Below are 21,250 nucleotides of genomic sequence, written 5' to 3' on the forward strand. Positions count from 1 at the left end.
TATTTATCAGGCATAAGAACGCAAATAAATATACATAACGTAAATTATATCGAGTAACTGGATCATGTTAATGCATATTGATGCATTTAACGTTGTTGCATAATAAAACCACTCTAGTAACGATACAACATACAATAAGGTAAATAACACGACATACATATGAATACTGGTCCTACCGATACACGGACAAATAATTCATACATTATTATAATGCAAACTTTTAACATTGAAACATGATAATTATAAAGCATCCACGACACCTGTGATTAATAATCATTTGCCTAGTAGTTTTAGACCAATAAATAAACATGTGGGATCCGAGCGCTGATTGTGAAATAGTAATATTTCTACATGAGACGCACGCATATAAATTACTGTAGTTAATTTGTGTCGGTAATACTTGAATAATATGCAGCTTACATTCGAACAGCATTTCGAATACATAGAATATAAGTTCATTGTTCAAGCAAGATATTCATACAAAATTAAAGACAATTTAAAGCAAAGTTTAACCTAAATGGCAAAGTAACAAGTAAAAGTGACTTACCTTCAAAGACAAACAGAGAGAGGTTCTCAGGCAAAGCAGGAATGACTAACAGTCGATTTTCCCCTATATTTATACCTGAGACCTCCTTTGTTAATCTGAAGGCAAGTCTACACGTGCATGTCCAGTTTGAAATTTGAGACTTTGGACTAATAAAGACTGGACATAGATAGAATCACTCAGCTCGTGTTTGGTTTCGCGTTTTCAATTTTCTAGTTTGGTCAGTTGCCGCTAAATAGCTGATAACGGTACACTGGTCAGTGCCAAACACGCTGACCACTACCAGTTGTTATTCAACATGTAATTAAAGTTTCGCCCACCGACCTGATTGTGGCAGCGTAAATCTTAAGTGCCAGATGTTGTTATACAATTTTGTATCGCTAGTATGTACCGACAGGTCTTAAATGGTTAACGGACAATTTATGAATTGAAGGCGAATTTCACAAAAAGTTGAATAAAATATAGAAATTTTAGCACTGTTACAATATCCCTGGGCGTCGTGGAGCTTTTGACCTCAAAAGCTTGAAGTAACATCAGGTAAAATAATGGTAGTTAAAGTCTAAGTGTACAAGCATAAGATATGATCACATCCAAGAACATGACAACAATGATACGTACTGTTCAGAAAGCCCAAATCTAATATGTACATTCAATAACTATAGAAATACATATTGCAACAACTAAAATTGAGGTAGAAGTGATGTCGGATCCACTACCTTATAATATCCATTATGAACTAGAAGGACATAGGCAGTGAATGGCTGTTTAAAGAGTCGCTGCAGCTTTTGAGCTGTAAAGAATGATATCTGAATGGTTGAGGGAACGGTAAGGGATGTGCTAGTAAGTTTATTTGTTACTATGAAGCCTGTCCAATCAACTGACAGAGTGGGAAAGATGTATCCCGAAACACAAAGGTTGTCTACTGCATATGGGGCCTGGATGTCCCAGTAGGCAGGGCATAGAGTCAAAGACAAAAAGGGACAGTGACGCATTCAGGACCGGTAGTAAGTTCTAAAACAAGCCATTTTGATGTCCTGAACGGCGCTGAAAGATGAGTATAAGCAAGATGGAGGCAATTAAAAGTGTGATAAAACCGAGAAGGATTGAGACATGGTAGTCAGCAAGATCTGTGATGACAAAGTCCTTGCGTGGAGTACTAGTAGTGGCATGATCATTTTAATTATGAGCTGGTGGTTGCACTGCTTTAGTGGGGACAACGCGAGTGACTGACATGAGTGCTGCAGATAGAGTTCGAATTTTGAAAAACATCCAAACAATCAAAATTATAAACACAGCTGATGCAATTGAGGCGCTTAAGGCTAGAATAGCATTCGTATCAAGCCAGGAACTTGGAGGAAGACTGATTTGACCATCAAGCAGTGGCTCAGCAATTGTTTGAAAGATTGTTTGATCCTTTTTAGCACTCTCTGCAACACGTTTAAACTGAGGTGAGCTTGATTGTCATTAGGCAAAACATTGGAAATGGCATGGGAAAATATATTAAATTATGGAATTGTGAAATCAATTGATTTTCTAAAATTGGTACCCCCAGGTATACTGGAGAGGGCAGAGTCATCAAAGAAATGTTGTAGTGAGGCTAGATTGACAGGATGGAGATGGGAGATGTGGGAGGTGGAATTTCAACAAGAACTGAAAGGAGGCTGGGTAAAATATATCTTCAGTTGAGAGAGAGCAATAGCAGGGAGTTGCAATAAGACAAAATTGACAACCAGGAATCACACGGTGAGTGCCAGGACAAGTAAGGGTCAGGAATGGAACTCTGTAGACAAAAACATTTGAAGAACCAACAGAGATGAGTGTAGGCGGTTGAGGTCTGGTTACATAGCGGAAGTTACAAAGTGCCTTAACTTGCTGATTATTTTTTTGAAAGAGTGCCAAAAGACAAGAAGATTTAGTAATGGAATTGAGAGAAAGCCTAACTGGATATAGCAAATGAGATTCATCACCTGTACAGAGGGCAAGCATTGAGCTATCAATATTGATATGGTGCTGGGAATCAGCAGACAACGCAAAATAGGTAGGAGTGTCTAACAATTGGGTAGAATGTGGTGAAGTGCTATTGATTGGCAAATGTAAAGAGATAACTTTATACATTTGGAGGGGTTTAGCCAGTGAAGAGAGTGGAAATTTAAGTGAGATATAGATATGGGACTTAGTACGGACAAAGATAAATTTAGCATGGGAATAATAATATGTAGGGATATTTATAAGATAAAACTGCGGACAGGTGATGAATTGTTTGTTCTAAAATTTCTGTTGCTACCAGCAATGGTGATAACTTATTTTTGGCTAAGTCTAAGATTCCTAACTTTAGTTCTTCCAACTGGTGTTCTATAATGGAAGCATGTTGGATTTGATCAATCAAAAGGCCGGTAAGAGCAGTAAATGTAGACTGGATTGTTTTGACATTGTTTTCCATAGCAATAGCTGAAAATGTAATTGCATCATGATTAGCTTTGACACCTTTAAGTGCATTCTTAAATCTAGAGTCGACAAGCTTCATAAAGGAAGAGAGATGGGCAGAGTGTTGTTGGATGGTGTTTGCAAGGTTTATATCATGTCTTGTGAGAGCATTAATATGTTTGGCGAGAAGGTTTACATCACTGGTAGTAGCAGTACCAAACAATGTTTTAGAGAGAGACCCGACAAAACTAAGAATAGCGCGTTTAGATCTAGATGATGAAGGTATTTTTGATGCTGGAATTAGCTTAATAATTTGTTGTCTAGTTTCATTTAGCTGGGCAACGCATCTAGTTTTAATTACATTTAGATGCATTTGAATTTGGTGAAGTAGGACACAGGTTCTGTTACTGTGAAGACATCCACTCATGGTTGGGATGCCTGGTACATGTGGAAGCTTCACCTCGTATGTGTGTATCCAGTAATCTGTGGCAAAATTGATTTGAGATGATGGTTGAAACACAACCCCATAGTTAAGACTTTGAACTGGACCGGAGGACAGAAGGGGCGCTAAACGAGAGCAGACACAGGATAATCAGACTCCATGATGAACCTTAGAGAAACGAAAGAGAACATGTGACCATTAGATGAGATGACCTGGTTGAGCATGATGTTCTGGCCAGCAACATCTGAACAACCTACCACTATTGAGACACAGAAACGACGTAACTGTAAGAAGGGGTGGTCATTCATCATCTAAGGCAACAGTTAGAAACTTCTCAAAGATAGGTGGGAGCTGATGAAACCTTGGTGTATTATTTAAAGTATTTTCGCCCATTTTTGCGCCTTTTTCCGGACATGGTTCTAGATCTATGGAAGTGTTGGATTAGGTCCTGACTGAGATTGCAGGATGGTTCCCATGTGGTTTCGGAGTAACCTAACCATTTAATGTGATAGTGTTTGGAGCCATTGACAACTTTGCATTCGAGAATCTTGTCAACAGGATATGTTTGGTCATCTTGAGATGTGTCTGGCTGCTGTGAGAAGCCGGTACCTGACTGAGATGTAGATGGTGTACTGCCTTGATCAGATATATATGGCTGTGACTGGACCATCTGTGTGTCTGGATGTGCCTCAACATCTGCTTGGAACTGGAGTTTGACATCTCGGGTTTTGGACATGATCTGGGAGTCTATTGTTGGGATGTGTGCGGGCAATGTGAGGTTTCAATCTGTTTGCATGCATGAAGGCTTTGTGTGGTTTGTTCGTTTCTGTGTTTTGAACTTTGTATGTGTGATTTGGACCTAATTCTAGGATAGTGTAGGGACCTAACCATTTTACGACAAGTTTTGGGGACTGGCCTGGGAGAACATGTGAATTCTGCAATAATACAAGATCACCTACAGCATATGATGGTTCTTTTGCTTTGAGGTTTGTGCTTTCTTTGTTGACATCCTGAGAAATTTCCATTTTATCTTTGGCAATTGCTTTTGCTATCTTTAGATTCTCAAGAAGAGATTTAAGATGACTTTCTGCAGTTTTGCCAAGAGTTGGTTGGGGAAGAAGGGCAGTGTCAATGGGGAGATGCATCTCTCTGCCAAAGATCAGGTAAAATGGTGTGTACCCTGTAGAGGCACATGGTGTCCTTCGCATTGCCATCATTCCACATGGAATGAGGTCTGCCCAGTTGGACTGATCTTGAGGACAATAAGCTCTAAGGGCTTGTTGAAGAGTCCTGTTGTGTCTCTCACACATGCCATTTGTCTCGGGGTGATATGAGGAGGTCAGATGATGCTTAATTTCAAGTAGTTCTCAAAGAGCATTGACAAGCTTTGATGTGAACTGACGACCTCTGTCGGAAAGAAGGGTTTTTGGGGCACCAAAGCGAGTAATGACCTGATTAAAGAGAACATTAGCAACCTCAGTATCCTCAGTATCCTGAGTTTTTATTGCAAAGCCTTCAGTCCAACGAGTAAAGGAATCAACTACAAGTAGAACATATTTGAAACCATCTTTAGTTTCAGGCAGTGGACCTAAGATGTCTATGTGGAGACGAGAGAATGTATTTCAAATTGGCATTGGAACCATAGGAGCATGTCTACCATGGGACTGGGACTTAATCTTCTGACACACTTCACAGGACTTAATGTAGTTTTCAATGTCTTGGTACATGCCAGGCCAGTGATATTTGGAAATGAGAGCCTTAAAAGTGGAATCTCTTCCAAGATGACAGCCACCTACTTTGGAATCATGATAAGTATAAAGCAGGTCCTTACGTTTGCTAAGGGGGACAACAACTTGAGTGATTTGTGGAGGTCTGTGGGTCTTTGAACCCCTGGATTTGGGCTGATACAAATGATAGATGATGTTGTCTTTAATGACATATTCCTGTGAATGAACGACAAGACCTTTGACTTGGGCATCAGTGTAACTGGGAGGGATTTCACCATTTGAAAGGTAATCAATGATTGGTCGTAGGTCTGGAGAATTGTATTGCTGTTCATCAAAGTGCTCATCATCAATGTCATAGCCTGCAAACATTACAGTGGGACCAGATGCAACAGTTTCGTTAGCATAGTAGAAATCAACAGCTAATGGAACTGGAGGGTCTGAGGACAGGTCTGAATGAGATGAGGGATCAGATGGTAGAGGGGATAATGTGGATGTGACTTGGGAGGTCAGAGGCCTTTTGCTATACACATCCTGATAAGTCTCTCTGGAGGTTGACATGGAGGAGGAGTTTGGGGTGGGTATAGTTTTGTGTATAGGAGGGGCACGACATGCAACTACTTGTGCATATGTCTGTTGAGATGGTAAGGGTGGTGAAGGTATGTCATCTGTAACTGGTGCAGTTTTAGGTTCAGGGTATTTAGTTCGAGATAATGCATCTGCATTTGTATTGGCTTTCCCAGGTTTGTGCACAATTTCGAAATCATAATCTTGGAGCATAATAGACCGTCGTCCAAGACGACCAGTTTCATGTTTAACACTTTTTAGCCATGTGAGAGCTTTGTGGTCTGTGTAAACTTGGAATTTGTTCCCAGCCAAATACACTCTAAATAACTTGATCCCTTCTACAACTGCCAAACATTCTAGTTGTGTAACACCCCAATTTCTTTCTGTGGAATGAAGTGACCTGCCGCCATAACAGATGACATGCTCTTTACCATCTGAGCCTTTCTGACCTAGAATATAGCCTAGTGATGTTTGTGAAGCATAAGGTTTGTGAGAATAAAAGGTTTGGTAGGGTCTGGATATGCAAGGACTGGAGCAGATGTTAAAGCTTGTTTTAGTGTAGTAAAGGCTTTTTGACAATTGTCTGTCCAAGAAAACTTTACATCTTTCTTTAGAGTTTCATAGAGAGGTGATGCTATGCCTGAGAAATTTGGAACAAATTTCCTGTAATAGCTGCAAAGACCGAGAAAGTGGCGAACATCATGGACATTCTTTGGTTGGGGAATTTGCATGACTGCTTCTATTTTAGATTTGTCCACTTCAATGCCATTTTTGTTGAAGATGTGCCCAAGATACTGAACTTGTTTTGCTGCAAACTTGCATTTGCTGGGTTTGAGGGTCAAGCCTGCTTGTTTGATCTTTTCGAAAACGCATTTCAAATGTGTTAAATGTTCAGAAAATGATTTAGAAAAGACGATAATATCGTCAACATATATTAGGATATATTTCCAATTCATCTCTTTTAGGGCTTCAGAAATTGTGTTTTGGAATGCCATTGGAGCGTTTTTCAAGCCAAAAGGGAGACGATTCCATTCAAAAACACCATCGGGCGTAATGAACGCTGATTTATGTTTTGTAGCTGCATGCAGTGGAATTTGCCAAAACCCACTAGCACAATCAAGGACACTAAAGACTTTAGCATGACTTTCACCAACTGCATCAACAACATCTTCAAACCCATTTAGGGGAAAAAGTATAGGTTTTGTGACAGCATTAAGACGCCTATAATCTACAGCAAAACGATAGGTGTTGTCTTTCTTTTTTACCATTACTACAGGAGAGTGCCATTCAGAAGAACTGGGTCGAATGATTTTGGCATCTAGCATTTCTTTAATTTGGCATGAACATTCTTTCCTAACCTCAGCACTTTGTCTGTAAAAGGGAAACCTAACTGGTCTAGCATCACCTGTCTCTATTTTATGTTTGTGTAGATGTGTCTTACCTAACTCAGACCAGTTTTGAGCAAAGGCAGAATGTTGTGATTTGAGAAAGGTAAGGAGTTGTTGTTTTTGGTCAAATGTGAGGTCTGATTCTGAAAGATCAAATTTGAGGTCAGGAGGCAGTGTTTGTGTGCAGGGAGGGGATTGAAAGTTGTCTTCGTGTGACCTGGGAGTATGTGTGGATGACCTAAAGTGTTCCTGAGGTGACCTATCATTTGAGTCGGGTGTATCCGGGAGAATAGAAACACTTAAAGGATCAACTTCTGATGCAAGGGCAAGTACACGTTGTCTATTCAAATGAATTTTTAAGTCACTAGGATTTAGCAACCGCATGTAAACTGCCTTTTTGGAATTGGTGACCAGACATCTACCACCTTGAATGTTAGTTCTAGAGAGTTCAGGAACTGGTTCTAAAAGGAGAACTGTGCCTGGCCTACAACGGGAAATATGGACAGGAATGTCAACTTGACAATGAGGTGGAATGACAACTGGCTTCTTACATCTAGCGTAGTCTGCACTAGTTTCTATCAATGGTACTGAGAGAAGACCTTCTTGAATGATAAGACTTTTGTCTGCTAAGGAAACAATGGCTTTGTTTGGTTCAAGAAAGTCCATGCCTAAGATAAGGGAATGATGAAGTTTTTCAAAAACGTAGCAGAGCTGAGAAAAGGTGAGATGACCAATTGTGATTTCTAAGGTAATGGAGCCTAGCACTTTGTGTGTTTCACCACCTATGCCAACTATTTCAGACAGATCCGACAAGTGCAGATTTTGATTGGTATAACCTACCCTCTTGAGGAAGCTCATGTTCACATAGGATACACTAGCTCCTGTGTCAACAAGTGCTGTTGTCTTTGTTTGCTTCACCCTGACCAGAACAGTGTTCTTTAGCAAGGGAGCCACGAGTGAGACCAATGGTTTCTTGTGCCTGACCTCAGAGGTCTGAGAATCAGGCGCGAGTCCTCATTGTCTAGGACCTCCATTCTGTGAATGATGTGCCCTCATGCAAACTTTGGAGTGGTGTCCTACTATGTTGCAATATGTACATATAGTATTAAAGTGTGGGCAGGAAAATCGATCTGAACAGTACATACCACATCCCCGGCACCTCTGCTGTGGACTCTGGTAGTAATTGTTCTGTGGTTGCTGTTTGTGCCAGCCATGTTGCTGGTAGGAAGGACGCCTCTGGTAGAAGTTGTTCCGGGACTGCTGTTGGTAGCCTTGTTGTGGGGAGGATGGTGGCAACAAGGACTGCTGACTTGAAAAATGGCCTCATCTTTGTGAAAGTTGTTGTTGAGGGTGATGTTGCCCTGGTAACGACTGGAATCGTTGTTGCTGTTGTTGTTGTTGTTGATGGTGTTGTTGCTGATGCTTGGCTGCTGGCACAGCTGCAACTTCAACGGTAGGGGCTTCTGATCTAGTTATCAGAGTTGCAACTAAATCAGACAGTTGCTCTACCTTGGCCGTCATGTTGACATCTGATGCCTTGGACCCTGTCTGAGACTTCTCAGCCAGCACAGCATGGTGTCGGACTTCTTCTAAGGTACAGGGTTCTTTGTTGACAACCCACTGTCTGATGCTTTGTCAAAGTCCATTGACAGCCACTGGCCTTCTGGACTCTGCAGATGAAACCAGGAATTGTCTCATCTGAATTGTCTCATCACGTCGAAAGCCTTTGGCCTCCAAAGCCTTGATTTGAAGGCTGCTTCCAGCAGTTTGGCGTCCCTCTTTGTTTCTTCAGCCAAGTCCTGGTGCCAGACCTTGGCCACTGCTTCTAAATAGAATGGAAATAGGCGACATTGTTTGTCAGCATTGTAATTGAACAATGCAACAAAATCTTGAAAATCCTGCCACCTCTTCTTGCCCAGTGAACGGCCATAGTTTGACATGTGGAGCTGCCATTTCACTCCAATCAGCTTCAGCAGAGGAAGATGAGATTGATGGTGGTGATGATGATGATGATGAGGAGGAGGATGCTCTTGTCACAGCCACTGATGACCTTTGGCTTGGTGCCAAGCGCTGGTGAGTGCGCCGTTATATAACAATGAGCGGTGCCGCCTGTGCATGCCGCGCTATGCAGGCCGAGCTTACACAAATCACACATGAATGAATACCGTACTTGAAACTCGAAATATGTATGAATTAAAACTGATTATTAGTGAACGTATATTCTATTGTGAATGTTTATGAACCTTATTTGAGATTTCGCCAAACAGAGAAATTGCTTGTGAACTGTAATTTAGGAATGGATATAAACACTGCTATAGGAAAGCCTGTTTCATTATAACTATTCTACAACATAAAACTACTACGCTATCTGTAGTGTCCAAATTATGCTAAAAGTATAGTATCTGAGATATTCTATACAGCGTCCATTCATCTTACCGAATGGAAAACATAAATGTATTAGGCATTGCTTAATTTGCGTGCATTTATCTAGAGCAAAAAGCTACGTTCAAGTATTGTAGTCTAGTGATATGCCCTCACAAAGTAGTTACCTAATAAGAAATATACTTTGGGCTACAGATAAGAATAATATATGTTGCTGTACTTGCACTGATTTGGTTTTGTATATAAAGAATATATTTGATGCATGAACATCGGACATAAGTTATATTCTAGAACCGTATTTATCAGGCATAAGAACGCAAATAAAAATACATAACGTAAGTTATATTGAGTAACTGGATCATGTTAATGCATATTGACGCATTTAACGTTGTTGCATTATAAAACCACTCTACTAACGATACAACATACAATAAGGTAAATAACACGACATACATATGAATACTGGTCCTACCGATACACGGACAAATAATTCATACATTATTATAATGCAAACTTTTAACATTGAAACATGATAATTATAAAGCATCCACGACACCTGTGATTAATAATCATTTGCCTAGTAGTTTTAAACCAATAAATAAACATGTGGGATACGAGCGCTGATTGTGAAATAGTAATATTTCTACATGAGACGCACGCATATAAATTACTGTAGTTAATTTGTGTCGGTAATACTTGAATAATATGCAGCTTACATTCGAACGGCATTTCGAATACATAGAATATAAGTTTATTGTTCAAGCAAGATATTCATACAAAATTAAAGACAATTTTAAGCAAAGTTTAACCTAAATGGCAAAGTAACAAGTAAAAGTGACTTACCTTCAAAGACAAACAGAGAGTGGTTCTCAGGCAAAGCAGGAATGACTAACAGTCGATTTCCCCCTATATTTATACCTGAGACCTCCTTTGTTAATCTGAAGGCAAGTCTACACGTGCATGTCCAGTTTGAAATTTGAGACTTTGGACTAATAAAGACTGGACATGTTATACAATTTTGTATGATGGTTTTGGTCTGTTAATAGCCAAAGCAGACGGTCAGTTTGGAAAGTTGAGTAATAGAAGATTATAAATACCGATAGAATCACTCAGCTCGTGTTTGGTTTCGCGTTTTCAATTTTCTAGTTTGGTCAGTTGCCGCTAAATAGCTGATAACGGTACACTGGTAAGTGCCAAACTCGCTGACCACTACCAGTTGTTATTCAACATGTAATTAAAGTTGTGCCCACCGACCTGATGGTGGAGGCGTAAATCTTAAGTGCCAGATGTTGTTATACAATTTTGTATCGCTAGTATGTACCAACAGGTCTTAAATGGTTAACTGACAATTTATGAATTGAAGGCGAATTTCACAAAAAGTTGAATAAGATATAGAAATTTTAGCACTGTTACAGAAGCAACATGTTGGACTGTATCTCAATAATTGACTAAAGTAGACACCAAAGACCTGTGCTGCTGGAGTGTTGCTCGACATTGTTGACTTTTGGAAAACTGAAGTCATCTTTCTTGTCATACAGTCTTGTGAAAAGATTTCACTCTGAATCGTTATACTAAATATGATACAGTGCGGTCTCACTGGTCTCCCTTATTTCTAGTGGGTAAATCAGTGGAAGGGAATTTGCTGTTTGACCATTATTGAACGATATCAGATCATCGATATCCTGAAGTTTAAGTTTAACTTCTTGACTAAATTCACTTGTTTTCATTTCGCCAATCCGAGGAGAACTTCCGGTTCATATGCATAAAGAAACAGATCAGCATACGGTGGGGAGATTACTGTCCATGGGGAAGCCTAACTCAGACCTAAATGTTTTATCCCCAAACTTTACATAGATGTTATCAATGAGGAAGTTCACATATTTGTTTCTGCTGCCATTCGCTTTCAGTTTTGACAAGAGGTCCCGAACCTTGGACGACAGAGATGTAACTATATCCATAGTCACCACGTTTAGTGAAAAAGGTCCTTGGTACAAGGAGTGAAATCTTAGTTGTGTCGTGTTTGATAGTGGAGTACAAAGTTGAGGATACTCTATACTTCTGCTGAATCCGGATTTTATCACATGAGTTAGTTCTTGTTATCCTCTTATCTTCCATTAGAAGATACATGATGACTACACGTAACTCAGGCAGTACTAAAGGTCTCTCCATTCATCATTGACGTCATCATCGTATGACAAAAGCTTTCGAACCCCAGCAAGTTGGGGTGCACTGTGAGCTGGATCTGGTTACTGCACGTGGAGGCTGATGGCAGCCGCCAGGTGTTACTGTAGTTAAACACAATGCTGGGTCGGGGCGTGAACCCGCCAGCTGGCTCTCTACTACATCCGGTCACAAACGTCAGCAGTCTACCTGGAGTCATACTCCGTGCGAACTCGGTCTGGTTGCGGGTCAAACGTCTGCTCTCCCGGAGGACGTCACACAAACGGCCCCCTAGGGAAAAAGCGTAATGTACGAAAACAGATCGTGGCATGCAACTAAAAACTTTCATGACATGAATTAAACTATCAATACTATATACCTAATGTCGTTATGTAATATACATATGTTAACATACACTACCGCTTTACATTACTTACCTCTTTTTTGACGTATTTTTCGTGAAATGTTCGCGATACCCCAGCAAACATAGCACTTCTATCATTCTACACACGTACCGCTCTTATGATTCCGCAAACTTATCCCTTTGGAATTCCGCAAAGTTACCACTTTCATAATTCCGCAAAGCTACCACTTTCATATGTTTGCGATACGTTTGCAGTTCAGTTATCCCTGAACAGGTATAACTTGGGACAGTAGATTGTACCTTAAACCCCTCAAAGATTAAAACTGTTGAGACTATACATGGAATTTCGAATTAATGCCGCTGAATGGCGGGAACTGCTTTTTGGGTGAGGGTTACGCTCAAGAGTTTACTTTTCAGATTTCGTGGATATCATGTCAAATGTTACAATTCAGGACATCGTATACCCAATAGCACCCATAAATAAAAAAAACCAACCATATATAGTGTTATTCGACATTGAAAACAAATGTTGTTCCTTGTTTTTGTATTAATCGTACTTCTGAAGTAAACTGAGTGTGAAGAAGAATTGTGGACGCTCTGGAATGACGTCATCAATCAATAGATGACGTCATACACTTCCTTGACCGCACCGTTAGTAATTAATTTCAATTAACATTTTTCAGTGAATTATTGATTCAGTTAAAAATATTATAGATGCAATGTAAATCTTACCCTGCCGAATGCTACGTTGTCGCGGGGATGTGATACACAAAAAAACTAGCCTTGGAATAACTCACTAGCCGTGAATAGTACAGAATTCCTATCATAACATTCCATCAAAGATATGCAGTCGAGTTTTTATAATTAACATTTTAATGCCTTGGATCATTCGGCTAAATTTACATAGGCACCGAAAGAACAAACACGTTAGTTACTTGAAGTAAATGAAATTCAGCGATCTGATTTCATCCCAATATTAAAGCATTCACTAATTTGTCCCAAAACGTAATCAAACATTGGTTCTTGGATATCCATCCAAGTCAGCTATACCCTTACCTTCAGCTGCCTGCAGGAATCGGTGCAGGTTGTTAAAGATCGCCTGTTCGTATCCATGGTAACTGGAAACTGGTTTCAACAGATCCATCACCCTTTCGGAAGTGACTTCAACGTCCGATCTATACTCCAGCAAATCTCGCAACTTGTGTCTTCTAATGAGGTCTAATATCTGACAATCAATTAAAAATATAGTAATAGACTGTTAGTATGTCACAAGTGAGTGGAAATGCTTCTATTGCTCTTTTAGCAATATGGAAGCCATATCACACCAGGGCTCGGGAATAACAAACAATGGTGTATCCGTCGAACCCGGGTGTTCGGAGTAACGGGCGAATGCTTAAACCACTCGACCAACCTAATATCTTCAGGAGATGACAAGAGCAAACAAATACAAAAAGAAGTCTTCGCCATTTTAATGCCCTGTCAGAAATAATTCGACGGAGCCAGGTGGAATGATTGCATCTTTTACTCATCGTTGTACAGATTTACAGTTCAACATATCAATACGCACTCCACAGAGTGACTTCCGCCGGAAGTACTTCCGATTTAATCGTGTAACATAGTCCTATGACAATGCCATACCTGTATGTTTAAGATTACTCGAGGTGCAGCCAGTTACGGCCTCTTTACCAATATGATATACAGTTATGGCATGAAGAAGACATGTAGGGTACTCACCCCGCAGTGACGCAGGCCTTGAATAAGCTGGTCTATCATTGGTTTGCTCTGTAGTATGACAAAGTGGTGGACACACCCATTGAGAAACTCATCCCTATTGGCCATAGTGACATAAGTGGGGATGCCATCTAAGTCGTATCTCCAGTCACACTCCTGTAGCGCTTCCTCCAGCTCCGTCGCGTCTCGAGCCTCCGACACCTGTAATGAAGAGAAGAATACAATACTAGGGACCAACAACTGTATATTCTTGGAGAGTACTAGGATAATTTTTTTAATAAACTGTTCCAGGAAATATTTGAGCAAAATAATTTTGCCTCGGATGTCGCCTCGGATGTTGGCTGTATTCGCCTATTCTTTTTCAGAGATAAAAATGTTTGAACTGAAGCAATGGCTGAAAATATATCTGTAACAAAATGCACAGTCCCCTCTCCCCAGTTCCCCTCCGCCTCGTAAGACAAGGGTATTTGGGGTCACTTCTATCCGTGAATTCCGACGGGGTAAGTATTTCTCAGTTACATGTCCTTAACAGTCATCACATGACAACATGTAGTGATTTTATTATCGTCATCATTTAACTGAAATTGGTTTCTACATATGTATAGATATACTACTTGACTGTCAAACAGTTGGGAATATTATAGACAAAGATAGCACTATTAGTAACTTCATACCTTTGTCAAAGATTCTCTCTTACGTCTGTTCGGCACATAATCCACAGATGGCGACTGATCGATATCCAATATTGCATCAACAACGGGAGGGGCAAATATGGCGGGGGATTGTCCGCCTTGAGCAATTATAGTGGCCAGCATGACACCCATGACCCGGAAGTGATTCTTCCAATATGCAGATATGTGGGGTCGAATCAGAAATCCTTGGTTTTCGTCCCCTTATTCAAACAATGAATATATATCGAAATAAGTAAGATATAGTCATATCTTTATATATTCCTTACAATGCATGTGCATATTCAAAAATATGTGTCTGCAAATGAGTATGATTTTACACCGCTTTCAGTAAGATGTCAGCATTATCACGTCGAAGGACAAAAGAAATCGATTTGAGTTTTTAACCCATCGAAACAAAGTTGACACTTTACATGTTAGATTATACTAATACTAGAGAAAGTACTGACGGGGGACATGGGAGTGAGTGGCCGCCAGTTGTGTGGTAGAAACTTATGGTCATCTAAGACCTGAATGATTTGGATCTTTCCTCTCACATCAAGCTGACAAATGATATAACTGCAAAACTGCCGAAACCCAAACCCCCTCATTACTGACCGTGCAGCATCTTGCTATCGGAGACGATGGACTGCAACAGAAGCCGTAGATACTCTCGCCTTGGTCCCCCGGTGTCGACGCCTTCCTCATGCCTGTCCTCGGAATCAGTGAAAACCACCTACCACAAGAACCCACTTGTCAATGCTACAGTATAGTTTTACGTTGGTCTTAGCAAATACCAGTAATGAGACAGCAGGAACAACAGAAGGGCTTCACGCATTGTACATATATATGTTGGGAATCGAACCCGGGCCTTCGAGGTGACACGCGCATGCATTAACACCTAGACGACCCCACCTCGCTCCTAACCATACAATAAATGTGCTATGGTATTTCACTTTGCAGTCACACACTTACTATAACAATCCTAATTTGGATATGTAAAGTAGTTCTGGACCAGGACAATCTGTTCATACCATCAACTGTTTAGCCTTGTTCGATACAGCAACATCCTTGAAGAAGGCCATGCTTCTGCCCCAGACGGCGTCCCTGTTGACCGAAATTTGGCAAGCTCCAAACTCCCTACATCGACTCCAATGCTCCCGGACAATGTTGCGTGGTGAACCAGTAGATGCCGCATTTGTGTCAGATTCATCTCTGTTGATAAAAAAAGTAAATATCGTGTAATCAAGAAAGCAGACATAGAGGATATTGGATTGATCGTGTCAAGATTAATGATCAAAGTCTTCTATTCTTACTCATTGATCTTCGCGATCTTTCTCTGAAAACCAGTTTAAAGGAGGCGGTGTGAAGAATAGTTTCGTCAAACTGTGTAATTTAACTAAAGAAAGGCGCTCTATCCACTAGATCTGGCGGTGGACCTGTCTGGCTTGTATGTATGGGAGCACACAAGTTTCATATCACACATGACAACCTAATTCTTAAAGATTTTGTCATTTTGCTTTTGTATTTTACAGGTTTACATGTCTACAAGTTTCCAAATCAAGTTTTCGCGTGTTTGCAATTCAAGTCAATTAAGGTTAGCTCCAATTGTCTTATTATTACTGGTGTGGCCCCTTGGGGAACGTTTTGTATCCTACTTTCACGTTAATCTGGTCCCTTTGTAGTTCTATGTTTCTGTAGATGGGGAGAAACTGTGTCAGTTATTGTGGGAGGAAAGCCTAAAGCCATCTCAGATGTTTACCACTTCGGTGATACCCACGAGCACGAAAATGGTGCTGACTTACCTAGAAACATTATTTGGGATTCAAACCAACGGTCATGGGTTTCTGGCGTGCACAAGGGACGCAACTCTGTATAGCGAATTGCGCAGCCTTAGACGAGTGTAAGATATTTCGATATTTAACAGTGAAGGCTTTACGTGGTTAAACATAAACTTACCTTTGAGACGCGTTCCTCTGACGATAGTCAACGTTGGTCCGTGGCTGCGCGGGTGACCTTGAAGCAGACTGCGGTGGATCAGACGTCTGCCTGCGTCTGGACCTTCTTCCATGACATTTTTTGTGATTTGCAAGGTTCACATAATCTCGTCCACAATCAGGGCACACTTGCATCTGAACCATAGAAGGTTTGTCGGCATGTTTTCCCGAACCTCGACTATGACAGATTCTGTCATTTGATAAGTTTTTGAAAGTCTTACCACAATCAGGACATCTTTGTTTCATCACAGGACTCATGATGCACGTTGCTCCTAGTTACGCTTAACACTGTAATGTAAACAAGGCTTTATATACACACTGTGTTCTCATAACCAGAGCAGAGTGTGTTTGCGTATTGTAAATACCATATCCTGTTGACAGCACGGGGCCACAACAAATGTGACCCACCAGGAATAAGGGACCTTGTTGGTGACATCAAACATTTGGACTCATTTTCCGACTTTTAACTGTTTATGTAATAATTGCAGTGTTTTGGCATAAAGTCTGATGAACGAGGTAAACGTATGCTGAAAGGTTTTTGAACTCATGTTTGTGTTACATTATGCAATAACGAGAAAAAAATAAGATATGTTTGTACAGTCCGTACACATGGCGATCTTCACTGATCGTTGACAAAAAACGTCTTTATGACGTAATAGCATGAATGGATCCAAGCAACCATAAGGTCCCTTTTCTACTGCTGGATCACAAATATGTTTGGAGTTATGGTCGTATCGGAAATACCCAGATGAATCCCTTGAAGTAGGTTAGAGAAACATGATATTTCACGAGACTTGTGGAATATCCTATTTATCATATGCTTTTTGTGTAGTTGTCTACTGAAAATTAAATCTTTTCATTACAAATGTAAAACCTTGAAACGTAATTCTACACGCTACAAATATAAACAAAATTGCTCTTTGCGAAACGAACAGTTTCGATTGACGAGTTAAATAAAAAAATTACAGTTTATAACGAAAACATTTTCAAGAGAATAACAAACGACAAGAAGTGATATTACCCCATGTATGACCATCTGTTATTATTTTGCCTTGTCAACGTGGAACTAACGTTAAAGGGACGTCAACAGTTTGTGTACGGGCTTACGGAAAGGGAAACAATTAGGGGGGAGTAACTCTTGTATGACAATAGTTCAGTCAAAGTATTATGTTCATTGCAGTGAAATTTCAAGTGTTAAGTTCACTGCAATGAAAATATCACTTGTCTCACCTTCAGGACAACTGAGTCTTTCACACTGACGTATATAATAAACGTTTGTACAGTCAGCACACATGGCGATCTTTACTGATGTAAGTTGACTTCAAACGTCTTTGTGACATCCTTGCACAATTGTATCCCAGCAACCATTAGGTCCTTTTTTTCATGGTGGGTCACAAATAGTTTTTGGAACTAGGGTCGCATCGGAGTTGCCCAGATGAACCCCTTGAAATAGTTCAAATTACAAGTTTCTAGTACACAGTAACACAGGTAAAAACTTTAGGACCTCAAAAGGATCTCACTCTGCACACAATTCGGCTACGTTAAATGTACGTGCGTAGACTTTTTCTTCTCATCTTAACACATTGTGTACCTGTAGGAATTAGTACTACCTCGAACAGATCACTGTAGACACATTATGTACCTGTAGGAATTAGTACTACCTCGTACAGATCACTGTAGACACATTATGTACCTGTAGGAATTAGTACTACCTCGTAAAGATGACTGTAGACACATAATGTACCTGTAGGAATTAGAACTACCTCGTACAGATCACTGTAGACACATTATGTACCTGTAGGAATTAGTACTACCTCGTACAGATCACTGTAGACACATAATGTACCAGTAGGAATTAGTACTACCTCGTAAAGATCACTGTGGACACATAATGTACGTGTAGGAATTAATACTACCTCGTACAGATCACTGTAGATACATAATGTACCTGTAGGAATTAGTACTACCTCGTACAGATCACTGTAGACACATAATGTGCCTGTAGGAATTAGTACTACCTCTTAAAGATGACTGTAGACACATAATGTACCTGTAGGAATTAGTACTACCTCGAACACATCACTGTAGACACATAATGTACCTGTAGGAATTAGAACTACCTCGTACAGATCACTGTAGACACATAATGTACCTGTAGGAATTAGTACTACCTCGTACAGATCACTGTAGATACATAATGTACCAGTAGGAATTAGTACTACCTCGTAAAGATGACTGTAGACACATAATGTACCTGTAGGAATTAGTACTACCTCGTACAGATCACTGTAGACACATAATGTACCTGTAGGAATTTTTACTATCTCGTAAAGATGACTGTAGACACATAATGTACCTGTAGGAATTAGTACTACCTCGTACAGATCACTGTAGACACATAATGTACCTGTAGGAATTAGTACTACCTCGTACAGATCACTGTAGATACATAATGTACCTGTAGGAATTAGTACTACCTCGAACACATCACTGTAGATACATAATGTACCAGTAGGAATTAGTACTACCTCGTTCAGATCACTGTAGACACATAATGTACCTGTAGGAATTAGTACTACCTCGTACAGATCACTGTAGACACATAATGTGCCTGTAGGAATTAGTACTACCTCGGAAAGATGACTGTAGACACATAATGTACCAGTAGGAATTAGAACTACCTCGTACAGATCACTGTTGACACGTAATGTGCCTGTAGGAATTAGTACTACCTCGTAAAGATGACTGTAGACACATAATGTACCAGTAGGAATTAGAACTACCTCGTACAGATCACTGTAGACACATAATGTACCTGTAGGAATTAGAACTACCTCGTACAGATCACTGTAGACACATAATGTACCTGTAGGAATTAGTACTACCTCGTACAGATCACTGTAGACACATTATGTACCTGTAGGAATTTTTACTACCTCGTACAGATCACTGTAGACACATTATGTACCTGTAGGAATTAGTACTGCCTCGTATGGCGCTCAAGACACACTCCAGGGACGAGTACTGCTAGTATTCTGTATCCGTATGCCACTGTGACACAACGGGGACCTCCAGGAAAGAGTACTGCTTGGTATACCGTTCCTTGTTGCCGTATATCGCTGTAGACACAACACGTCCACGTTTAGTACACAATGACAACTTGTCTACAGCGTTCCACTGGTAACAAAACGAAATACCATGACTAAAGCAAACATTATAGGTGACGTGATCAAACTTTGGAGCCTGTTCCAGGAAAAGAAAAAGAAAGAAGCTAGAGCTTTTCCTGGAAAGATATTTGAAATATTGATGTATTGACAGGCACGGTATAATGTATGGAATTGATTTTGGTATGGGTTTTGAATTGCAACACTGAAAATCAATTCTACTCATCTCGCTCTGAAGACAAACCATGTGCTGTGCCGACCTGAAACAAAAGAGTGAATTGAATTGACAGCTTGTGAACAGGTAGAGCGTCACGTTCTGTTCTCGCGCCCAGTTATAAAGCTCCATACGTGATGAGTTTATCGTGGTGTTCAAATACTGGTTAAATTTGCCTTAATATTATAATGTAAACGGCCGATTCGGTTAGGTGAACTAAATATTTTAGACATTCACACATCAAAATTGTTGTAGAATGTATTTCTCAACATTCGAATTTGAAAATTGTTGTGTGCTTTAACAACCTCTGGAATATGAGACGACAACTTATATTTTTGAGCCATGACATATTTTCCTTTGGATCCTACAAGTGGCAACAAATAATCAAAGTACTTTGCCAACATCAATTAAAAACAAGTTTCTGGGTCTCTTTCTCCTCCTCTTCTCCTTCTCCTCTAATAACACAATAGCCATGAAGAAAAGGGCTTTCTACGACCACTTGCCATCTTCAGTGACGCAGTCCACAAGAAAGAAAACGTTAAAACATGGCAAAGGAAATATTTCTGAAGAAATCGGTGCTAATGCTGTGAAAGGTATTTTTAGGTATTTTATGCATGATAAATTCTTTAGTGGTATATTTTAACAACAATTTGAATGACGAGAATATTTTACATTAGAATATTCAACACTGGATCACATTATGTATGGCCTCATTCTCCCATATCAGAGAAAAGTCAAATGAATAAATAATTTGGTGAGTTAATAATGAACTTGCCGAATCTTAATAAACAAATCTTCTGCTGTGGCTCATTCTCACGTTATTAAAGCTTTGTGTACATTTAACAGGACCAACAGATAAGAAGGATGAATTTATTTACACTGCTAAAAATGACAGCAATCCTGGCCAATGTGAAATCAAACCACAAGGGACAGGACCCTGCGCCCTGCACCCTGCGCCCTACACCCTGCGCCACGCGCCCTGCACCCTGCGCCCTGCACCCTGCGCCCTGCACCCTGCGCCCTGCATCCTGTCCGGACACCACAAGCGTCATCCCTCCTTTGTTCCATGGTTCTATGGTCAGCCATTGGCGCACCAGCTCTCTTCAAGAACACGCGCGTTTCGGTCTAATCCCTTCCAAATCACTACTCGAGTTTAAGACTACTGCATTTCAGCGAGTACCTTCCAGGGTTATACTTCCGGCGGTAGACGTCAAGCCTGCGGTGGTAGCTGCCATAATGGTTTACCGATTGTGCCAGACAAGGGTAGTTTACTTTTGGCCAGCAACTGTAGTTGCCAACAATGCTATCTAGGGTCTGGCAACGGTAGCTGCTTTTGGCAGCATAGTAGTTGCCATGGCAACGGTAGCTTTCCGCGTATCTTAACTACAACTAAGCACCTGCACACTCTCGGCCATTTAATGGACGCTGCATCACTTTGGGCTTTCCTCCCACATTAAACTAACACACCATGATATAGCTTG

General features: G+C 40.3%; 1 protein-coding gene and 1 pseudogene across 1 annotated transcript; both read right to left on the reverse strand.

Moving 5' to 3' along the window:
* Positions 1 to 1,224: 1,224 nt before the first annotated feature.
* On the reverse strand, positions 1,225 to 3,466 carry LOC139480284 (uncharacterized; annotated as a pseudogene).
* An 8,116-nt stretch (positions 3,467 to 11,582) lies between these two features.
* On the reverse strand, positions 11,583 to 19,389 carry LOC139480277 (G2/M phase-specific E3 ubiquitin-protein ligase-like). Its single transcript, XM_071263330.1, has 8 exons — positions 19,360 to 19,389; positions 16,354 to 16,679; positions 15,429 to 15,609; positions 15,013 to 15,130; positions 14,401 to 14,618; positions 13,730 to 13,927; positions 13,052 to 13,220; positions 11,583 to 11,922 (listed from the first exon to the last, which is right to left on the reverse strand). The coding sequence occupies exons 2-8, from the start codon at positions 16,647 to 16,649 to the stop codon at positions 11,615 to 11,617; spliced, it is 1,488 nt and encodes a 495-aa protein (XP_071119431.1). The 5' UTR covers positions 16,650 to 16,679; positions 19,360 to 19,389; the 3' UTR covers positions 11,583 to 11,614.
* Positions 19,390 to 21,250: the final 1,861 nt, after the last annotated feature.

Source organism: Haliotis cracherodii, unplaced genomic scaffold, assembly GCF_022045235.1.
Source record: "Haliotis cracherodii isolate W230 unplaced genomic scaffold, xgHalCrac1.p SCAF_4, whole genome shotgun sequence".
NCBI classification, from domain to species: domain Eukaryota; kingdom Metazoa; phylum Mollusca; class Gastropoda; order Lepetellida; family Haliotidae; genus Haliotis; species Haliotis cracherodii.

Coding starts and splice junctions, on each gene's coding strand:
- LOC139480277 (XM_071263330.1), bottom strand. CDS start 16,649: ATGAGTCCTGTGATGAAACAAAGATGTCCTGATTGTGGTAAGACTTTC. Junction 15,610..16,353: donor CAGAGGAACGCGTCTCAAAG/GTAAGTTTATGT, acceptor TTTTATCAACAG/AGATGAATCTGACACAAATG. Junction 15,131..15,428: donor ACAAGGCTAAACAGTTGATG/GTATGAACAGAT, acceptor TTCTTGTGGTAG/GTGGTTTTCACTGATTCCGA.